A 21,192-nucleotide genomic window follows, 5' to 3' on the forward strand; every position below is an offset into this window, starting at 1 on the left:
GATGTCAGGTACTGTATTAAGTTCTCATTGCTGTCACAAAACACCAGGCAGAAACAACTTGATGGAGGAAGGATTGACTTTGTTCCTGGTCCATCGTGGCAGGGAGAGTGTAGCAGAGCAGAAGCAGATCCTCTCATGGCAGTCAGGAAGCAGAGAGGGAATGAGATTAGGGGCTAGCTATAACTTTCAGAAGCGTGACCCCAGTGACCTGCCTTCTCCAGCTCATCCTTCTTTACAAGGCATGCACCACCTTCCATCTGAACTCATGTGAAACAGTTCATATTGGAACGTTCTCCCCAGTCGTGCAGTCTCAAAATGTAAAACACAGTCCATCTTCTAAGAATCTTAAACATCTTAATCCTTCCAACTTGTTTCACACAGTTTGTTTGCCCAAACCCAGAGTCTCTTCTAAGACTCAGGACAAACCCTTAGCTTGTCCTTGAAGAATAAAAAAGATGAAAGTATATAGTCCCAGCACTCAGGAGATGGAGGCAGGCAGATCTCTGTGAGTTTGAGTCCAGCCTGGTCTACAAAGGGAGTTCCAGGACACCAGAGCTGTTACACAAAGAAACTCTGTCTTCAAAAACTAAAACACAAAGATAAAAGTGGCACTAGGTAAATTTCCATTCCAAGTGGGAATAACCAATCAGACCACAATAAGACAAAATTCGTTGAGGCAAACATTAAATCCTGTAGATCCAAGCCTGTGCCCAGGGCACATGGTGTCATTCTGTTGGCTTGAGAAGACCCACCTTTGAACTGTCTTGAACTTGTTTTGGCTTTCCTTGCCTTGTCTGGCATTCCACATTGATGGCATCTCCATAGTATCTTCATCTTCACCTTTCACTTTACTTACCAACCTGCCCAGACAGAGGCTGACTGCTGCAGTCTTGCCCCTGCCACACATTGCCTGGTTTCTCTAGCCTTTCTTTGAAAAAATCTTGGTAGAAACCTCCATGACTACATGCCTGCAAAAACACATAGACAGTGCCACAGCCGGCTGCCAGGCTAAGCAATAGCAAGACCCTTCGGACTCGAGCTGCAGTAGTTTATGAGTGGCTAGATAGTTGAGCATGATAAAGTTAACCCTGGGAAACAATATATTTAGTGGCAGGCACTGTGCTAATAGGGGTCCAGGTGGCTCGCCCTTTTTTCAAAAGGAAGTTTTTTACTTAGACATTTTGTATTTGTTTTTGAAGTACTGTCAGTTGAACCTAGATCCTCTTACATGGTAAGGCTTCCACCACTGGGCTATATCCAATCCCTATCCCACCTGCCACACCCCACCCCTGTTTTAATTGCTTATTTTTGAAACATGATCTCACTAAGTTATCAAAGCACACCTTGATAGAATCTTACTGTCTCAGACTCCCAAGTAACTGGAATAAGGCCTGTGCCAGTGGACATGATGGTGCACATCTTTAATCCCAGCACTGGGGAGACTAAAACTGATAGATCTTTATAAGTTTGAGGTTAGCCTGGTCTAGAGACCTTTGGCACTGAGTCCAGACAAAATTTCTTTTAAATTCGTTTACAAGTTAGCACACTCAGCTGCTACAAGAAAGATCTGACCATGTCCTGATAAGCCCTTCAGACAGTTCCTGGTCATCCTGATGTGCTTGCTTCCTTTAAATGAGCAGTTCTCAACCTGCGGGTCACGGCCCTTTCAAGTGGAATGATCCTTTCACTGGGGTCACATGTCAGATATTTACATTATGATTCATAACAGTAGAAAAATTACAGTTAGGGAGTAGCAACAAAAATGGTTTCATGATTGGAGTCACCACAACATGAAGAACTGTATTAAAGAGTTGAAAGATTAGGAAGGTGGAGAACCGCTGCTGTAAATGGCACTGATCCTTTTTTAAAAGGTTTATTTATTTATTTATGTACATGAGCACTTTATTTGCCTCTACGCCTGTATGGCAGACAGCATCAGAGAGGGCATCAGATCCCATGACAGATGGTTCTGAGCCACCATGTGGTTGCTTAGTATTGAACTGGAGACCTCTCGAAAGGACAGGCAGTACTCTTAACCACTGAGCCTATTTGTGCTGATCTTTTTAAAAGCATGCCCTCCTTAGTTCCAGCTTCAGGTTGGCTGATAAAACTAAGCTAACGTGTTTATATTCTTACTCTTTCTCCCAATTTTCACTATAAAAGTAAATAAAGCAACTAGTAATAGTGTTGGTCCACAGACTGGACACCTTATCAGGCTTGAAATTTCCTCTGCCTAAATTATTTTTAAACTTGGTCTCCAGCAGTCTTAGCATAAACAAAATGGTAAACAAGTTCTTAGGCAGAATATAACATGGTGACCTCTAATCCAGTTACCAACTGTCATCTATGATAGTGGTATTCTAGGACTTCTGTGTTCCGTATTTCCAAGGTCTTACATTTTCCTCCCACCAACCAGTCCCAAAAGCTTAGTAACTATTTGATAAGGTTAGCTACAGCAATGACCCTGCTTGTCCAGCACCAGTTTTCTGTGTTAGTTTCCCATCACTGCCCCTAAGGACCAGACAAGCAATTTCAGAGAAGAATCTAACATTGCCCCGTAGAGCTTTTATTCTCAGGACAACACATGATGGTTCACACATGCAAGTAGTTTCTTAAAATGACTGACTTCAAGATAATTTTCATCATTGTTTTTATTTTTTCTGCAATGATAGATGTTAGACAGCAGAAGTGGGACTTCTCAGGATGTCCTTTAAAGTATTTTCCCATTCCATCTATTAGATGAAACCTACTAATGATAATTTCCTTCTCATTTAGGTATTACCTAAAAAACAACATGGAAACAGAAACATTGTGTTCTGATGAAGATGCTCAGGAACTACTTAAGGAAAGCCAGCTCTCCATGCTGCAGCTCAGTACCATCGAGGTCGCCACCCAGCTCTCCATGAGAGACTTTGATTTATTTCGTAACATTGAGCCTACTGAATACATTGATGATCTTTTTAAATTAGATTCCAAAACAGGAAATACTCACTTGAAACAATTTGAGGATATTGTAAACCAAGAGACATTCTGGGTTGCCTCAGAGATTTTAAGTGAGTCAAATCAGCTGAAAAGAATGAAGATTATTAAACATTTTATCAAAATTGCTCTTCATTGCCGAGAATGCAAGAATTTCAATTCCATGTTTGCAATAATAAGGTAAGTTTGTATAGATACCTATATGATGACTTTTTTCTATAAAGATACCATTGAGTTCTTTTGTTCTTGTTTAACAAAAAGGCATGACATATGGTTACATACCCAGTGAGACTCCATTAGAAAAAACTATTTTTTTTTTGTCAGTGGGTATTAATTACAGATAGCTTCTTGGTTAAGAGTGGGAGCTACTTCCCCCTCTTAGTGCTGGGACCTTGTCTGGTTTGAACTTACACAGACTCTGTGAGTTCCTCTGTATATCAGTCTTGTATCTTGAAGGTGGTGTTTTCTTGGAGTCATCATCCCCTCTGGCTTTTGCTATCTTTCCACCTCCTCTTCCAAATAGATCCATGAGCCCAAAGACATCCCATTTACAACTGCATGTTCCAAAGTCTTGTCGCTCTGCATGTTGTCTATTTGTGGGTTGCTATGTTAGTTCCCTTTGGCTGCAAGAAGTCCCTCTAATAATAGCTTAGGAAAACACTGATCTGAGTCCCAGCCTGGAGTGGCCCCTGGAGATTCCTGATAATGTTTCTTGGGATCAGTGGCTGATAAAAGAAATAGAGGTGGCTAGAACAGAAGGCTAAGAGGAAAGCTTATTGTTGTTGTTTGTTGTTTTTGAGACAGGACCTCATATACATACACACACACACACACACACACACACACATATATGTGTGTGTGTGTGTGTGTGTGTGTGTGTATATATATATAAATATATATATATATATATATATATATATATATATGGACTGGAACTCACTATGTAGACCAGGCCTCAAACTCACACCTGCCTCTGCCTCCCAGGTGCTAGATTAAAGACATGCAGTGACACACCCAACTAGGAAAACTAATGTTCAACTTTTGAATAAGCATTATATATCTACATGGCAGCCCACAACTATCTGTAACTTCAGATCTAGGGGGTCTAATGTCTTTTTCTGGCCTCTGCAGGCACCAGGCATGCATGTGGTACACATACATACATGTAGACAAACACATGCACATAAATCTTTAAAAAATAAAATATGCTGCTAACACCCCAAACATGTCTTGGTCTGCTTCTGCATTCTATCCTAGTGATTTAACTATAGTTGCTAGAGCTTTAAATTGAGTTCTCACAGAACTAGTCAAGCTCTTTGTTCTTGTCCTCGTCCTTTCTCTGGCTGTTGCTGGCATGTTTGATATGAGCCTTAGAGCCAGTTTATTTAGGTTTTCTAAAAAAAAAGTCTTCAGAGTATTTTCATTTAAATTACATAGAATATATAGATTTATTTAGCAATGGCTCCTTTACCCCCAAAACACTGCTACACTTCATTTTCGCCTGTGACATTCATAGTTTTATTCATATAAGTCTTGAACATTTCTTTGAATGTTCAGTATATCTTACTACACATGGCATCCTTATATTGTCTTAATTACCCTACAATCTGATGGAAGGTGTGTGTGTGTGTGTGTGTGTGTGTGTGTGTGTGTGTGTGTGTGTGTGTGTGTATTATATAATCATGGTAAGTTTTATCATATTGTTCTTTGGTCTTGTGGTTTGTGAATTTTAATGTATAATGTCTGTTCTATGATGGGTTCATCAAATGTATCCTCCAAAGGCAAGCACTCTTTATTCTTTTGCTGCATATAGTTGTTGCATTCTTTCTGAATGGGGACTTTCCTGTACTAGCTATTTACAAAGGTTCATATGAGAGAGAAGCTAGGGCACAATTCCTGGTTAACAGGATTGGCCTTGAAAATTATTTTGCCTTTGGCTTTTTAAGTGAGTGGAGAGTGGCAGCCTTAGGGCTGTGTACAACTTAGTTTCTCCATGCTATCCTCCTGAACAGCTTCCTTCAGAATTTATCTTTACAGGCACTGATTTAATATTACTACCCCTGACATTCACGTTGAAGAAATCAACCCTTCCTGATGGCAGTGCACAGACTTTCTTGCTCTTATCCCAGACCAGGAATTGTTCTTTGCCTTGTAACTTTAGAGCCCTATTGTTCAGCCTTCCTTCATTCTTTAGCTGCACGTGTCATTTTTTGGTCCCTCTACTTACTGCTGTTTATCCTTGGCTAATTTTTGGCAATCATTCTAGTTTGGGACTTGGCTGAAGTTACATTTTCTGTTTTATTCTTACAGTAGTGGGGAGGTGATTTCTTAGAAACAAGGGTGAATAAACATTTAATTCCTACCTTAAAATTGGAAGTTGGAGAACATTTTACATGTAGTGGTATAGGTAAAAATCAGAAGCCCGAGAAGCAGGGGACTAAACTGTAGGAATGTTGGAATGTATTAGGTTCACACTGTTTATTGATAGGTGACCTTTGGCATGCAGCATGAAAGTAAAGGAATGAGGAGAAACTGCTGGCTGATGGACATAAATATTGTTTTCAACTTAGGGAATATCTGAACTTGTTTAAAGTCCACTGCAGCAGGGATAGTGGGTATCTGGAGACTTAGGGGACGAGATTGGAGCCTTGAGATACAGAAACTTGAATCAAGAGTCTACCTCAGTCAGTCATGTAAACTGTTTCAGGTCAATGTTGTGTAAGTTAGTTGATAATGAGCAACACTCCAATGCTTACGTTCTTTTTAACTCTTATGTGATTGGTACAGTTATCTCTTACATGCAGAGTATAGAGCAATTGTTATACTACCAGAGAGCCTCTGGAAGAGATTCTTCTTGTTTTAAGATTAAAAGAGTCCTTTTTGTTTATTTTTAATAGTTCTCTTTTGTTTTATTATATATAGATCATGGTTGTGTCTTTATTGACCTACCCTTTCCTCTGAATCTATTCTTAATGTTTTTATTCTCATTTTGACAGTGGCTTGAACCTGGCACCGGTAGCACGACTCAGAGGCACTTGGGAAAAGTTGCCAAGCAAATATGAGAAACATCTTCAAGATCTACAAGACCTTTTTGATCCATCTAGAAATATGGCAAAATACAGAAATATTCTTAGTAGTCAAAGCATGCAGCCTCCAATTATTCCACTCTTCCCTGTTGTCAAGAAAGATATGACATTTCTCCATGAAGGTATTTGAAGCCATTTGAAAATTAGCATGTTTAGCTTTAGCTGCAGCATTTAATCTATTATCCACTTCAATATAATTATTTCATGTCACTAAATCTTCATACAGCTAAGTGCAGTGAATTTATGACATCCAAAGCTATATTGTTGACAGTAGCAAATTGAAATGTTCACAGTAAAAGTTCAGATATAAACTTGACACTAAGATAAAACTTTGCTGACACCTCCCTAGCACTTAGGCACATACCAAACATACCCAGCCTTGTATTTGCTTTAAGCTTAGTAATGGTTTTTCCTTCCAATTTTTTAAAATTTAATTCTCATATAAGGAAAAGTACCCAAAACAAATGAGCAACTAATAAAATCTAACAACATAGTCAGTTTTTTGGGTTTTTTTGTTTTTGTTTTGTTTTTTTGGTTTTTCGAAACAGGGTTTCTCTGTGTAGCCCTGGCTGTCCTGGAACTCACTTTGTAGACAGGCTGGCCTCGAACTCAGAAACCCACCTGCCTCTGCCTCCCGAGTGCTTGGATTAATGGCGTGCACCACCACGCCTGGCAACATAGTCAGTTTTATGGGCAAAATTTAGTATTGCCAGCACCCTAAAAGCTTGCTCCTGCTCACTGCCAACCTCCCTCTTCCTCTCTTTAAGGTGACTTGTATCCTGATTCCTAATGCCACAGTTGAGTCTCAATTGTTCTTGACCTTTAGACAAACAGATTCACAGAATGTTTGACTTGATTTTTGTCTTATTTTGGTGAAAAAATATTAGGATTAGGGAGAATCTTCACTGTTGTCCAAAACTGCTTAGCTTAGTGATCCATGTCTTAGTGCTATACAGTGATTCATTCTGATCTGTGGGTTTTAAGTAGTTCCCATTGTTGTCCTGCTGTGAAGAATGCTGTTTATTCTCTGTTCATACTCTCTAGGCAGATGTAGTCTTAATGACTATACAATATATTCTTAGTAGACTCTGTGGCTCAACCCTTAAAAAAAATGGTGTGGTGGTAAGTTGGTTTCTAGCCCTGGAGGTGTTCTCACTGCTCATCCTTGCCATTATCTGTTCAATTCAGCTCTGTTTTTCACATTACAATAACTATGTGCTTATAACTTGATAGATAGTTTATAGCTTATAGCTTATAGTTTGTACTTTGATGACTATGAATGGGCTAAGGCACCCTCTGTGCGCTAACCCTCTTGACAGTTACCAGTTTGGATTCCTTGCTCATTTTATAGTAGATTTCCTTTTTTGTTTACAATTTCTACAAACATTCTCTTCTACATCCTGGGTATAGAGTAACTTGTCTGTTTTAAAGTTATTTTTGATGAGTAGAAATTCTTAACTAAAAAGTTTTTTTTTTAATCTTTTCCTACTATAGTTCATTTACAGTCTATTTGCATTAACTTTTCTGTGATAATAGTATTTTTCCTACTCTGTTCCCTTAGTAACCTCATACTGTTTTCTATTCTTTTTACTGTTACACCAGATGATATAAGTGTCAGTGTGTTCACACATTAATGTTGTGTTATTGCAGGCCATGTGAAGAACTTGAACTATTCAAGTTTCATTTACTCATCACGAAATTTTATTTACCTATTGTGCTGTCAATCCTACATTGTTTTACTGTCAGTTACTAAAATCAGTGTTTAATCTCACGTGTGTCTATTTGTGCTTGCTGCTCTTTCTTTCATCCTACGTTTCTGTGTGTCCATGTGGCTAGTGTACTTTGTGGTTTTGAGGGCTTTGTTTAGTTGTTTAGGAGTTTGATTTTGTTTGGTACATCAGACACCGTTATTACCTTAAAGTGATGGAGATCTCAATTTTTGTTCATCTGAAAGTCCAAGACTTCAATTTCAGAAATATAGTTTGGATTGGCAGCTGCTTTCCTTCAGCATTTTGAAGTAGCATCTGTTGTTTTCTGGCTCCCATTGTCACAATTGAGACATGAACTGTACACTTACTATTCTTTGCACTGCCTCTGCTGATAGCTGCAGTTGGGACCTTTGCCTTCTCATGGTTTTCTGTTCTACTAGGTTTTATAAGGTATGAGGCTTGTAATTTTGTTTCATTTGTAGCTCTGGTTTACATTTATGGGTCATATTAAAATAGATTGATTTTCCTTCAGTTTTGGAATATTCTGTATAGTTAGTTTTTTATTTGCCCGTTTCTGGCATCAGTTTTGGGACTTTGGTTTTATTTTGACTACTGTGCCTCTTTAGTCTCACATCTTCCTGCAGGTTATCTTGTTGTCTTGCTGTTCTCCAAGTATTGTCATTCGTCTTGACAATCTTCTCTTCAGCTGTGTCTAGTCAGTGAAACCTGTCCCTGAATTCCTACTCTACTTCAATGTTTCTCAGTTTTACTGTTTCTTTTCTTTCATATTCTCTGTTAAAGTAGCAGTATTGATTTTGTATCTTTGAACATGTTTAAAATGGGTATTTCAAAGTTTCTCTGTAGTGACTCTGTGATCTGGGTCTTCCCTGGTTCTCTCTCTGAATCATCTTTTACATCTTGTCATGTTCACATTCATTTTTTTCTTGATATACATTGATGTTTTTATTTTTTGGTTTTTTGTTTATTTGTTTGTTTAGAGAATAGTGAAAAAGTTACCTCCCCCCAAAAAATTGGAAATTTATGACTAATATTCTGTTCTTCCAAAAAGGATTGAACCTTGCTCAGTTAAGGCAATCACAATACATGCATATACATAAGTAAGTATATATGAATGAGTACACTGTAGCTGTCTTCATATACGCCAGAAGAGGACATTAGATCCCATTGCAGATGGTTTTGAGCCATCATGTGGTTGCTGGGAATTGAATTCAGGACCTCTGGAAAAGCAGTTAGTATTCTTAACCCCTGAACCATCTTGCCAGCCCCAATCCCAAATGTTTTTAATTCATTTCCAGGGTTTTAGGCTTTCTTCCAATCTACATTTGGTTCATTATTATCTTCAGAATAAAGTCAGAGTCCCAAAGCAAAACATTAACGTTTAATTGGATTTAACTCTATTTTATTCTTGTTACCTCAAAGCACTGAAGGGCTTATTTCAGCTCCCTGTGCCCTGTCTGCCCTTGCTAACTGTCATCAGCAGGGAGAGTCTCCTAGTTGCCTCAGAATTTCGTTATCATCACATTACTTTAAGAAAAGATCCTCACAGATTTCTCACGTATTCTTACAACATTGTTCTCACTTAGCATGGTTGGTGTTGTTTTGTTTCCAGCTGGCATTGAGGCCACGAACCATTCCTGTGACCAGTGTACAAATGCCACTCACTTACTGTGGAAAGGGATGTGATCTAGACCCAGAGAGCTCTCAAACTGGCTTCAGGGCTTTCCCTGTTAGAAAAATTGGGTTGCACTAACAGTTACAGACAGGTGTAGTTAAATGCTACTATCTATGGTCAGACAGACTGACTTTTGAACACTGACATTCTTGCCTGATGATTTAGACTAGGTAAGCCAATTAATCTCTTCAAGAAAAGGTGACAGCCTTCAACTTTGTAAATTAAAAACTTACACACAGGTATTTTCATACCAATGATTAAAGTCTTGGTGACAAATTCAGATTCAAAGAGAGAAAAAGTGAATATGAGGCCAGAAAGTATCCCCATGACACAGCTACCTTAGTTTTAGCTAATTTTTACCATTTGAGAAAGAATTCCAGTTTTACTTACTCTCCCACTATTTACTCCTGTGAGTATATCTGCTACTTCTTTAATAGTTTTTATTTCTTTTTTTTTGTTGTTTTTTTTGTTGTTGTTTTTTGTTTTTGTTTTTGTTTTTTTTTTTTGTTTTTTTTTTTTTTTCCGAGACAGGGTTTCTCTATATAGCCCTGGCTGTCCTGGAACTCACTTTGTAGACCAGGCTGGCCTCGAACTCAGAAATCCGCCTGCCTCTACCTCCCAAGTAATGGGATCAAAGGTGTGCGCCACCACACCCAGTTTTTATTTCTTAAAAAGAAAATAAGAGTTATAAATCAAAAAAATTGCAGGCCAACTTAATTATTAGTAAGTAAATGGGCCCCACAGTGCCTTTGTCACCTGGCTAGCCTAAGTTGTCAGGTGCTGTAGCTTCCTTCAGTAGAACAAACCATGAACAGAAGGAGATTGTGTGCTGTAACTTGTGCACATGCCTGTGAGATAATGAACCAGTTTCAGCAGCCATAGACAATCACTTTCTGTATTCTGTATTCCCATGAGAAACACAGCTGTTAGAAACTCATTCCCTGGGGTCAGGGCTGAACAGTCTATGAATTTATCAAGTCTTAAAAGGGAGTGGGGGGACAGTTTGATTAACAAAAAAAAATAAAAACACTTACCTGTACTCAGGAGTAATAACTGAACTTGTGCTACTTGGAGATAAAATTGTAATTATGGAAGTTTAAAAATATATATATTTCATAGGAAATGACTCCAAAGTAGATGGCTTAGTAAACTTCGAGAAGCTAAGAATGATTGCCAAGGAAATCCGTCATATTATTCGAATGACTTCTGCCAACATGGACCCTGCCATGATGTTCCGACAGAGGTATGACATGGAAATCACATTATGGTAGCATCAGGCTGGTGAGGTAATGATGTCTGTCCTTTGTTGTGTACACATCAGCCTCCAGTAATCTTTCATTACAGTAATCCTCACAGGTAAGCAATAGTCAACCTCCCTTTACATCTGAAGAAATTGAACCCCAAGTAGTTTTGTTTTATTTTTAATTTATATATGTTTGCCTGCATGTATGTCTGTGTATCACATATGTACAATGCTTGCAGAGTCCAGAGAAGGTGTTGGCCTCTCTGGAACTAGTGTCTCAGATGCTTGTGATTAACCATGTAAGTGCTGGGAATTGAACTCGGGTCCTCTGCAAGCAAGGTCAGTGCCTTTGACTGCTGAGCCATATCTCCAGGCCCTGGAGCAGTTTTTATATAACTTGCTAAGATTTGAGCCCTAGTTTTTCCAATTACTTTTCTGACTATATCAGTAGTTCTGTATGGTGGTTAGGTAAAGTACCAATAAGCAAATAAAATAAAAATGTTGAGCTCCCTGAAATCATCTGAATGCAAATTGTCTCATCTGCTTTCTAACCTAAGTAGTAAAGAATTATTCTGCGCCTCTTTTAAAGTCCTAGCACATCTAACTAGTACTTCAGTTTTCTAGAACATTTCTTTCCCAAAAGTTACAGTTATATTGTAACTGTTTGCTTGCATTTAAACTCTTTCCCAGAAAGTACATTTAGCCATGCTACATCTTTATTAGAGTTTCATTTATCTTTTAATTTTATCGGAGAATTCTTTCTGTACTCACTTTATAGCTGAGGCTGGTCTAGAACTCATGATCTTGCCTCTACTTCCAATTGCTGGTATTACAGGTGTACACTGCCACACCCAAAACGAGAATGCTTTTTTAATTTGATACTTTGTGTACTATAAAGACTACTACAGAGGCTGGAGAGGTGGCTCAGCGGTTAAGAGCACTGACTGTTCTTCTGAAGGTCCTGAGTTCAAATCCCAGCAACCACATGGTGGCTCACAACCACCTGTAATTGGATCTAATGCCATCTTCTGGTGTGTCTGAAGACAGCTACAGTGCACTTACATATAACAATAAATAAATCTTTTTTTTTAAAAGACTACTACAGATTTATGTATAGAGTTTATAGAAAGTGTATTAAGCTATTTCCAGTAATTTTTGTAGTCTTCAGCATGTAAGTAGACATTACAGTTGCTAACTTTTTTTTATCAGATTTTCCTTTTGGACCTCTCCAAATAGGGCATTAATAAATAAAATAATTTTAAGTATATATAATTGCTATGATTTTAAAATACATATATTCTAAGAAAATAAAAATACTTGATACTTTATAGTGTGTGTTGGATTAAGTTTGTCTGGGAGAGGTATTGCTTGCGCGTGCTTCACCTACATCACTATGGAGCAGTCACTGCTTTTCTTAGTAGCTGATCTCATGTTCGCTCTAGTTTAGAGATTCTCAGAGTAGTGGGAAAGGAGTGCCAAGTCTCTTCCCATCTCTTGTCTTTCTCTTGGTAATGTAATGAAATGTCACTTCTCCAAATTGTGGAAACAAAAAACAGTAAGAAGCAGGGACTGAAGCACACCTGGAGGAGGCTTGTTGTCTGTCTTTGTTTTTGTTGAATGTCCTAGTACAGTGGACTTTCCACTGTCTCTTGTCTTATGTGAACCTCCATTTACTCGTGCATCTTTTCATTCGGTACCTGAAGACATAATAAATTAGGTCCCTGCCAAATCATCTGATAGTGTACTAAGGTGCCAGCTGTACTTCCAAATTAATATAAGAGGGCCAAGAGAGGATTCACTCAGTAAAGTGAAAGCTCGAGTCCTTGTCAGTCCCCAGCATCATGTAAACTAGCTAGCTACCAGCCAATGAAAATAATCCTGTCTCAAAATGGGAGGGGCAGGGGAGGGCAGATTTATAACACCTTAGGAACAACACCAGAGGCTTACCTCTGCCTTAAACACACAAATGTGCACACATACCCACATACATGCACACAAACACACAACTAAAAAGAAGCAGCCTGGCTGTTTGCTTGGGAATAACCTGGGTTGAGTAAGAAGTGAATGGGGAAATAAATATATTTATTCTAGTTCAGTTGTGTCCACCAGCACCTAGATTATTAGGGTCTCATTGTAGACTGGCTTGGAATTCCTCCCAGGTCATATCGCACAAGTGCATAACTGCATAAGTGTACACCACCACACACCACCCCTGCTTTGTTACCTCTTTATTTTCCAAGTTGAATTTGCTAGTCAATTTTTCTCCTAAAATACTTCCTTAGAGAAATTTCTTCACTTAGAAATGGATTTACATATCTGTATGTTCCTTGTAATTTTTCAGCATTTAAAGGAGTGGTTCCAAAAGTGTGTAGAGACTCTGTTCTTAAGACCAGTCCCTACACTTCCAAAGACAGAATAGAAAGTTTGAATGGAACACGTCGTGTTCCATAAACTGCTTAGTAACACCATCCTTTAATAGTAGGCAGTGGTGGCTCACATCTTTGATTCCAGTGCTCGGGAGTCAGGTGGATCTCTCTGCATTTGAGTTCAGCCATGTATACAGAATGAGTTCCAGGACCTCCAGGGCTATATAGAGAAACCCTCTCTTAGAAAACAAACAAACAAAAACAAAAACAAAAAAATCAACTAATGGCTAGACGGGTGTTAAAAATGCAGTTGATCTAAAGCATGTTTTAAAGTACATGCTATAGAGGTGTCTGGCCTTCAGGACTCAATGTGTCCTTCCCAGTCCTTCATTTCATTAAAGCCATTTTTTACTGTTAAGATATAATTTTTTCCTGGTAAATTTTTCTGTTCTGTTCTGTCTGCATAAATTCTCTGACTCTCAACTGTTGTCTTTTTTTCTGTGCTTTCCTATTCAAATACATGCTTCAATGTTTGTGGCTCTTGCTTACAGGAAGAAGAGGTGGCGGAGTCTGGGGTAAGTGGGGAAATGAACAACTGGAATGAAGGTTGTGCATCTCTTAACATGTGCTGCATCCTTTTCATTAATGCACGCAAACCAGATAGCATGCCTTCTATTAACTCCGTCAGCCTACATTCTGACAAATGCCTTTTGCTAACAAGGTGAAAGTAGTGATGGAACTAGCCTTGTATTGATCTCAGTTTTGTTTGTTTTGTTTTTCCATTATTGGCATCCTGTAGTCCCTTTTTAGATTTAAATTTAACAGATTCATGAGATGTAGACAATAATAACAAATATTTGTTGCATACTTCCTGTGTCCTCTACACTGTTGTAAGCTCCCAAAATGAATAACCTTTAAAAGTCTTTTACCCTATGAGCTGGTCTGTTATCCCCATGGTACAGATGGGGAAGGTAAATTGCCCAGTCTTGCAGCTTATTGATGGTGTATCCAAACCTAGGCAGTCTGCTTTAAAAGCTGCCTACACTTTCTCTAATTTCAGTGCCTGTCTTATGAAAGAGAACATATATGTTGATGTATAAAAAGTCTGTTTGTAAGGGTTGCATTTTTTATTAGTTTTACAGAGAGACGTATTTACTTAATCTGTATTGTCAAAGTGAATAGAGGTTTTAATCCCTCATCAGATCCACTGAATGCCTGAAACTTGAAGCTTAAATTGAAATTTACTTTTAAGTTTCTACCACCTTTGAATAAAAAGATTCCCTTTTCTCCCCTAAAACTTCTTAACTGCTCAGCCTTTGTGGTTTAAGTAGGTTCTGGACTCTTAGTTCTGCATTGGTAGCCATCTGGTTTAGAGCCACAGGCAGTTAAAGATCGTATGCATCATTTTCCTAGACCTTTCTATTTTAAGTAAGGAAACAGTTGGTACTATAGGTGCATGGAATTGCATACAGAGACCACATAGAATTTTGATGTTTAAAACTAATGAATGTGAAGTTAGATACTTAGGCTACATATAAGAATTTTTTTAGCCATGTCTTTCTTTGAGTCTTATTTGTGGTCTTGTTTTTCATTTGGTGAACTTGACTCTCCTCCTCTGGTGTGTTTCTTGTGTGTTTTCTTCTACGTCATACCTTTGTGTCTTGGTCTTCCCTGGTTCTTCTTACTGAAAGTAGAAATTGATGCATTACCACCTCAGTAGGGCATCTTATGACCTAGTGACTGAGCTACAGCAGCCACTGTTCAACTGATAGCATTTTTTCCTCTAGTATTTGGAGCTTGCAAACAGCAGGTGTTCTTATTTCACATCAGTGTTTGATGCTTTGCAGTGGTTCAGAAGATACTTTATCATCATCTGTCGTTCTCATGCATTAGAACTTTGTAGTTTTGTTTACAAGCTGGCTTTTTTATATTGGATAACAACTAAGATAAAATAATTAAATGCTAGCATTAAAATTTTGTTTATAAATGTTAAGACTTTGTTTCACTGTGAGTTCAATCTCTGGAATCCACATAAAAGTTGGAGATAAACCAGTTCCATACAGCAGTCCTTTGACCTTCACAAATCCACTGTAGCATGCATACACATGCACACTCACACATAATAATAGTCACCACATTATAAGATGTTTTATCTTGTGTACCAAGAAAAGCCAGTGCAGTACCTTGTTTGTTTGAGCTTATTGAAATGCTTCTCACGTGTCTGGATGCTGGTGGGATCTTGGGACTTTCTCAGCACGGAGAGGAGACTTGGGAGGGTCATAGCTGATAGAACAGGCAGCAGAGGCGATAAGGAATCATCGAGGGGAGGGAAGTCAGGCAATGGTCAAGGGAACTTAGCACCCCTAACTGTCTAACATTTCTTCTACTATAACTTACTAGCAACCAGCTGCGTCTTGATTTAATTTTTTTTTTTTTTTTAAAGATTTATTTATTTATTTATTATAAGTACACTGTAGCTGTCCTCAGACACTCCAGAAGAGGGAGTCAGATCTTGTTACAGACGGTTGTGAGCCACCATGTGGTTGCTGGGATTTGAACTCCTGACCTTCGGAAGAGCAGTCGGGTGCTCTTACCCACTGAGCCATCTCACCAGCCCGCGTCTTGATTTATGTCAGCTTCACAGAATAAAGACCGACTAATGATTATCCAAGTGGTGCTTTTCATTACATGTCCAGAGGTACAAGTTCAGTCACAATTAGAAAAGGCAAACAGAACAGATTATTCTTGTTATTATTAACCATATAATTCCAGATTAAAGAAAGTATCTGAACTGGTCTTTTTATGAATAGCAAATACCTAACCTTTTACTGTGTGTTTTATCATCTATGCCATAAAGTAGAAAAAGTTTGTTTTAGTCAACCTATCTTATTTACTGAATTCTATTCCTCCAGGGGTGTACCCTGTATGATTCCCTTTCTTTAAACTACGTTTGCAGAGTGCTCTAGGCCTATAATAAAAAGAGACCTATAACCTATTCTTCTGGCCAGTCAGGATTTTTCACTTGTGTCTGTTTACCCTGCACCAACTATACTGTTTGAGTTTGCTCAAGGGCAGCTATCCCAGGCAGATTCCTGGAGTAATGGCTTCATTAAGCAATGTGCTTTCTGTGCTTAACCAACTCCAGAGCGTAAGGTGGACTTACAAATAGTGGCCAGATAGAGTTCATTTAGGATTTTGCTAAAAAAGACTCAGACACAACCTTTCTCAGGAAAAGACGTAAAATGAACCATAATTCAGAAAGTCCCCAAGAATGCAGCACACAGAGACCACATTGTAAGATATTTACTGAATTTTTCAGGTTTCATTCTTTTTAATCAGTTACTTCTTAAAGATTAAAGGGTAATTCACTAATTACTAGATTTTTCTTCCAACCCATTCTGCAAAATTTGCAGTCTTTTCTGTGGGTTACTCGCAGCCACATCATCATTTCTGCCTGACTCGAAACTACAAGTTGCCATCAATGTGTCAAGAGATCATTCCTCATGTCTTTAATCCCAGCACTCGGGATGCAGGAACAGGTGGATCTCTGAGTTCAAGGACATCCAGGGCTACACAGAGAAAGCCTGTCTTTAAAACAAGACTATATAAAATGCAAGGCATAACTGTACTAGTTCTCCCCCACCCCCAAGAATTGTAGAGGTGTTGGTTAGTTTGGGTTTTTTGTTTTTGTTTGTTTTTTTAATTTCAGTAGCCTCCAAAATCGTAGGATTATGACATTTTCATGCACGTATCCCTGACCTTTGCCTCCTTTCTCCCCCTCTTCTGGGAGCCCTACTTCAAAATCCTTAAAAATGTATCAAAAAATAAATAAAATACCAATAACAGGTTTTCAGTTTTGCCTTATATGATTTACAATGAAAACATTAAGATTTGGTGTCTGTTTTAATCTAGGTGTGTGAGCATTGAAGGACAAGTAGCCCATGTTTTAGAATATTTTCTGTAAATATGATGCTAATATTAAAAATAGAGATATTCTTCCCTTTAAATTAAAGACCATTTGAGCCATGCACCTAGAGTCATGAGTGGTACCTCGAGTCCACATAAAGGCAGGAGGAGAGAAGCATGCCTCAGACCTCACAGTCTTGCTGGGGCATGTTCCCACCTCTGCACACACATGGTAATAAGTAAACAGACACACAATCCTCTGTAAGCATTGAGTTTGCTGGCCTGTTAGAAATGACCTGCAAAAAGGAAAAAAAAGACATGACCTGCTACATAACAATTGCTGCCTTCCATTGGTTCTGAATGTGCATCGTATAAGTAGGCTTGACAGAAAAGGTAGAGGTGAATAAAGTCATAGCTTACTTGACTCGTACTTACTTCTAAGACCCAGTTTGAAGTAAGTCCTATCATGTTCAGGAGTATTACATATTACATATATTACATATATTACATATATCATGTTCAGGAGTATTACAAAGACAGAATCTCAGCAAGTTCTAGAATGCAAGTAATTCCATTGTGCCTGCAGGGATGGTAGCAATTTTTTACTGCATTTCTGATCTCTCACTATGCTGGGTTGAAATGTTATTTTCAGATATTATCTTGGTTCTCTTTAATTTTTAGTCAAAATATGGTTACTGGAAAAATTGGTCTTCATGTTTGAAATGACCCTGCTGTCACAAAATGATGCTTTCATAGCATACTGCAAGCAGCCCCGGTAACAAAGCTGCTCTGTTTGCCTTTGCTGAAGGATTGAGAACAAATTTATCCTAACCTAGACTCTTGCCACATCTTAGATTGTGCATGGCCTAAAAGGACCAAAGGAAAGGTTTTGTTAGCACAGTGTGCCATGGGTTTGTTGCATAGGCACACTAAAACTGTAATGGAATATGTTGCTCAGGGAGGAACTGGTATCTTACTCTTTTGAAATCCATGTTTTGCCAGATCTTGTTCTTAATTGAGAACATTGCCATCTGTGCCAAAGTACTTTGCATTAATGCTCTTCATCTTTTAACTCATTTACATCAGCATGCAATAGCATTAACAGAAAAAATATTTGAATCTTCATTCCTTGATGCCTAAGTCTCATCTTTACAGGCTCTCATTGCAGTTTCTGTCTTCTTACAGGTCATTGAGTCAAGGCAGCACAAATTCTAACATGCTAGATGTCCAGGGAGGTGCTCACAAAAAAAGAGCACGCCGCAGCTCACTGCTGAATGCCAAGAAACTGTATGAAGATGCCCAAATGGCAAGGAAAGTGAAACAGTATCTTTCTAGTCTGGACATAGACACAGATGAGGAGAAGTTCCAGATGATGTCACTGCAGTGGGAACCTGCATATGGTACCTGTGAGTAGTTTTCCTATGTGTCACATTGGTGAGCAGAGCAAAATAGACATTTTGATATCCAGAATTAGTGCTGATTTCATTTGCAAATACGACTACTGTACTCCAGCAGACTGGTCTGCTCATGAGATACTGAGTCCCATGCAGCCCTTGAATAACTCTGAAGAAGGGAGAGAGGTAAATAGTTGTTCTTTAAAGGCTTTATAAATGAGATTTTTTAAATTGGAGCATTGCCAGGCAGTGGTGGTGCACTTGGCAGACAGATCTCTGAGATCAAGGCCAACCTGGTCTACAAAGTGAGTTCCAGGACAGCCAGGGCTATACAGAGAAAACTTCCTTCCTTCCTTCCTTCCTTCCTTCCTTCCTTCCTTCCTTCCTTCCTTCCTTCCTTTCTTTCTTTTCTTTCTTTCTTTCTTTCTTCTCTTTCTTTCTCTCTCTCTTTCTTTCTCCCTTTCTTTCTTTTTATAAGAACATTAATGAAATTTTTAAATGAGGAGTAGATAATACACAGTAAGTCAGTCACTGGAGAGCTAGTTCAGGTGTGAAGAGCGCTTGCTGCCCTCACAGAACCTGAGGTCAGTTTCCAACACGTATATGGTGTCTCACAACTGTCTCTAATCCCAATTCCAAAGGATCCAGTGCCCTCTTCTAGACTCCATGGGTACTACAAATACATGGTGCACAAACATACATGCAGAAAAAACACACATTCACAACATAGGAAAAAATTTTTTTATTGGAACATTATAGAAAATACTGTTTCAGAACGTTATTGCCCTTACCTATAAATGCAAAGTGACATCAATACTAGGCTAAAATTACTAATTATAAAGCTTGGGGGTTTGGTTAAAACACTAGCAGTGATAACTTACCAGTAGGATACAAGAGAAAGTAGACATATCCTGACATTGTGGAAGGGATTTTCTCCTCACTACTGACACCTTAGAGTCCACCCTGCCCACTACAGCTCTGCTCAGTAAGTAACTGTCTCCCCAAGGAACACACCCTGACCAGTGCTGCCTTCTTCAAGTGCAGGCTTCAGAACACATATCTCTGGGTTAAGAAAATTGTGAGTTAAGGGCTGGAGAGATAACTCAGTGGTTAAGAGCACTGACTGCTCTTCCAGAGGTCCTGAGTTCAATTCCTAGCAACCACATGGTGGCTCACAACCATCTGTAATGGGATCTGATGCCATGGTCTACAGAGTGAGTTTCAGGACAGCCAGGGTAATTCAGAGAAACTCTGTCTCGAAAAAAGAAGGAAGGAAGGAAGGAAGGAAGGAAGGAAGGAAGGAAGGAAGGAGGGAAGGAGGGAAGGAGGGAGGGAAGGAAGGAAGGAAGGAAGGAAGGAGGGAGGGAGGGAAGGAAGGGGAAGGAAGGGAGGGAAAGGAGGAAGGAAGGAAAGAGAGAGAGAGAGAAAGAAAGAAAGAAAGAAGAAAGAAAGAGAAAATTGTATTAAATGGTAAATTAAATGATAAGAAGCACAATGGAATTGCAAGTTTTCTGTTGACAGAAGGGAATGGTATACTTTGTGTAGTAACCTAAAACTTGATAAATGTGTTGATATTTCCGTAGTAATATGATGGTTTGCCAGCTGAGTAGAACAGAGAAACAACTACTGGTTTCACAGTGAGTTTAAAATACTGGGTAAAGAGAGTCATTCAATGCATCATATATTAGCAAGAGTCAGGCATAGTGGTATGTTAATCCCACCAGACAAAAATACGAGCACTATCAAAATTTCTGAGCCAAATTTGAAGCAAGTTTCATTAAGTTCTGACCAGATCAATGGACACTGGCCCACACCCTGGATTTTCAGACAATGGCTTCAAATTATGTTAGTGAGGTTCTTATAAAGGCAAAACCCACAGTGTGTGCTTTTGGGACAAGCATACATCCTAATGTACGTTGTGCCAAGGCACCTCCTACCTCTCTGTGGTGAAACATTTTGTGTGCAGTTTGTGGAAACAACCTTGTTTACAGAAGTGAGAATGCATGGTTTGTTAGCTTACATGAACAGCGTTCAGTATTTTAGGAAGTTATCTGTCCTTGGACAAGTGGGGTTTATAGGTTAGAGGCAGTTTTGCTTTATAGATCTCTTAAGCATAGTAATTAATATTTAAAACAACGTTAGCCCTCACAGGTGTTCTTGAGTGATAAACAGTATTTGAGAGACTGAGACAGGATAGTATATTTTCATGGCCAGTCTGGGCTATATAATTAAGACCTGTTTGAAACATGAGTGAGGATTAAGCTAGTATCAAAAAAAAAAAAAAAAAAAAGTACATTAGATACTTCTACTAAAGAAAATTAATGGGGCATGTTTGCAGTGACACCAGACAGCAAAGACTGACTTGATAGACACCTCAAGCCTCTAGCATGGAAGAGTGGAGGCAGGCTGATAGTCATGGCTTCACGGGCCTTGCTAGAGCCTTTCTCTTCAGAGTATGGGGAGTTGTGAGGTCTATGGGACATACAGAGAAGGAAGGGGGTAGGTTACATTTCCATGTTAGTGCTCACTCTACTGTCATCTAGAGAATGACTGGCGGCACACCTGAGTTGATCCAGTGAGAGAATTTCAGTCATATAGATGTGAGAGTGTGAACTTGGCCTCAGGAGACAGATAATGATAATGGATTCAAGAATTTAAGAAGCAAACAGCTTATTCCACAGCAGTTTCAGAGTTTAAATTTCTTTTATGAAAATAGGTCTTTGATTTTTTTTTTTTTTGTATAAAAATGTGTAGTTTTTAAGCAACTACTTGTCATTGCAAATAGTCTTGCCTTAAAATTTTTCAGTTGCCTGACT

At 38.7% G+C, this 21,192-nt stretch overlaps 1 protein-coding gene across 15 annotated transcripts in view; it reads left to right on the top strand.

The window, feature by feature from the left end:
- Rapgef6 (Rap guanine nucleotide exchange factor (GEF) 6) overlaps nt 1-21,192 on the top strand; it is a 176,478-nt gene that overhangs the window by 135,219 nt on the left and 20,067 nt on the right. For 10 of the 15 annotated variants that reach the window (XM_006532560.4, XM_006532563.4, XM_030245697.1 and 7 more), the window contains 5 exons: nt 2,776-3,159; nt 5,976-6,187; nt 10,587-10,710; nt 13,628-13,651; nt 18,168-18,388. In XM_006532560.4, coding sequence (XP_006532623.1) covers nt 2,776-3,159; nt 5,976-6,187; nt 10,587-10,710; nt 13,628-13,651; nt 18,168-18,388 — 965 coding nt within the window. The remainder of the gene's footprint in view (nt 1-2,775; nt 3,160-5,975; nt 6,188-10,586; nt 10,711-13,627; nt 13,652-18,167; nt 18,389-21,192) is intronic. The other 5 variants (NM_001252494.1, XM_017314348.2, NM_175258.4 and 2 more) reach the window with 1 other exon arrangement.

Source organism: Mus musculus, chromosome 11 (assembly GCF_000001635.26).
Source record: "Mus musculus strain C57BL/6J chromosome 11, GRCm38.p6 C57BL/6J".
Lineage (NCBI taxonomy): Eukaryota > Metazoa > Chordata > Mammalia > Rodentia > Muridae > Mus > Mus musculus.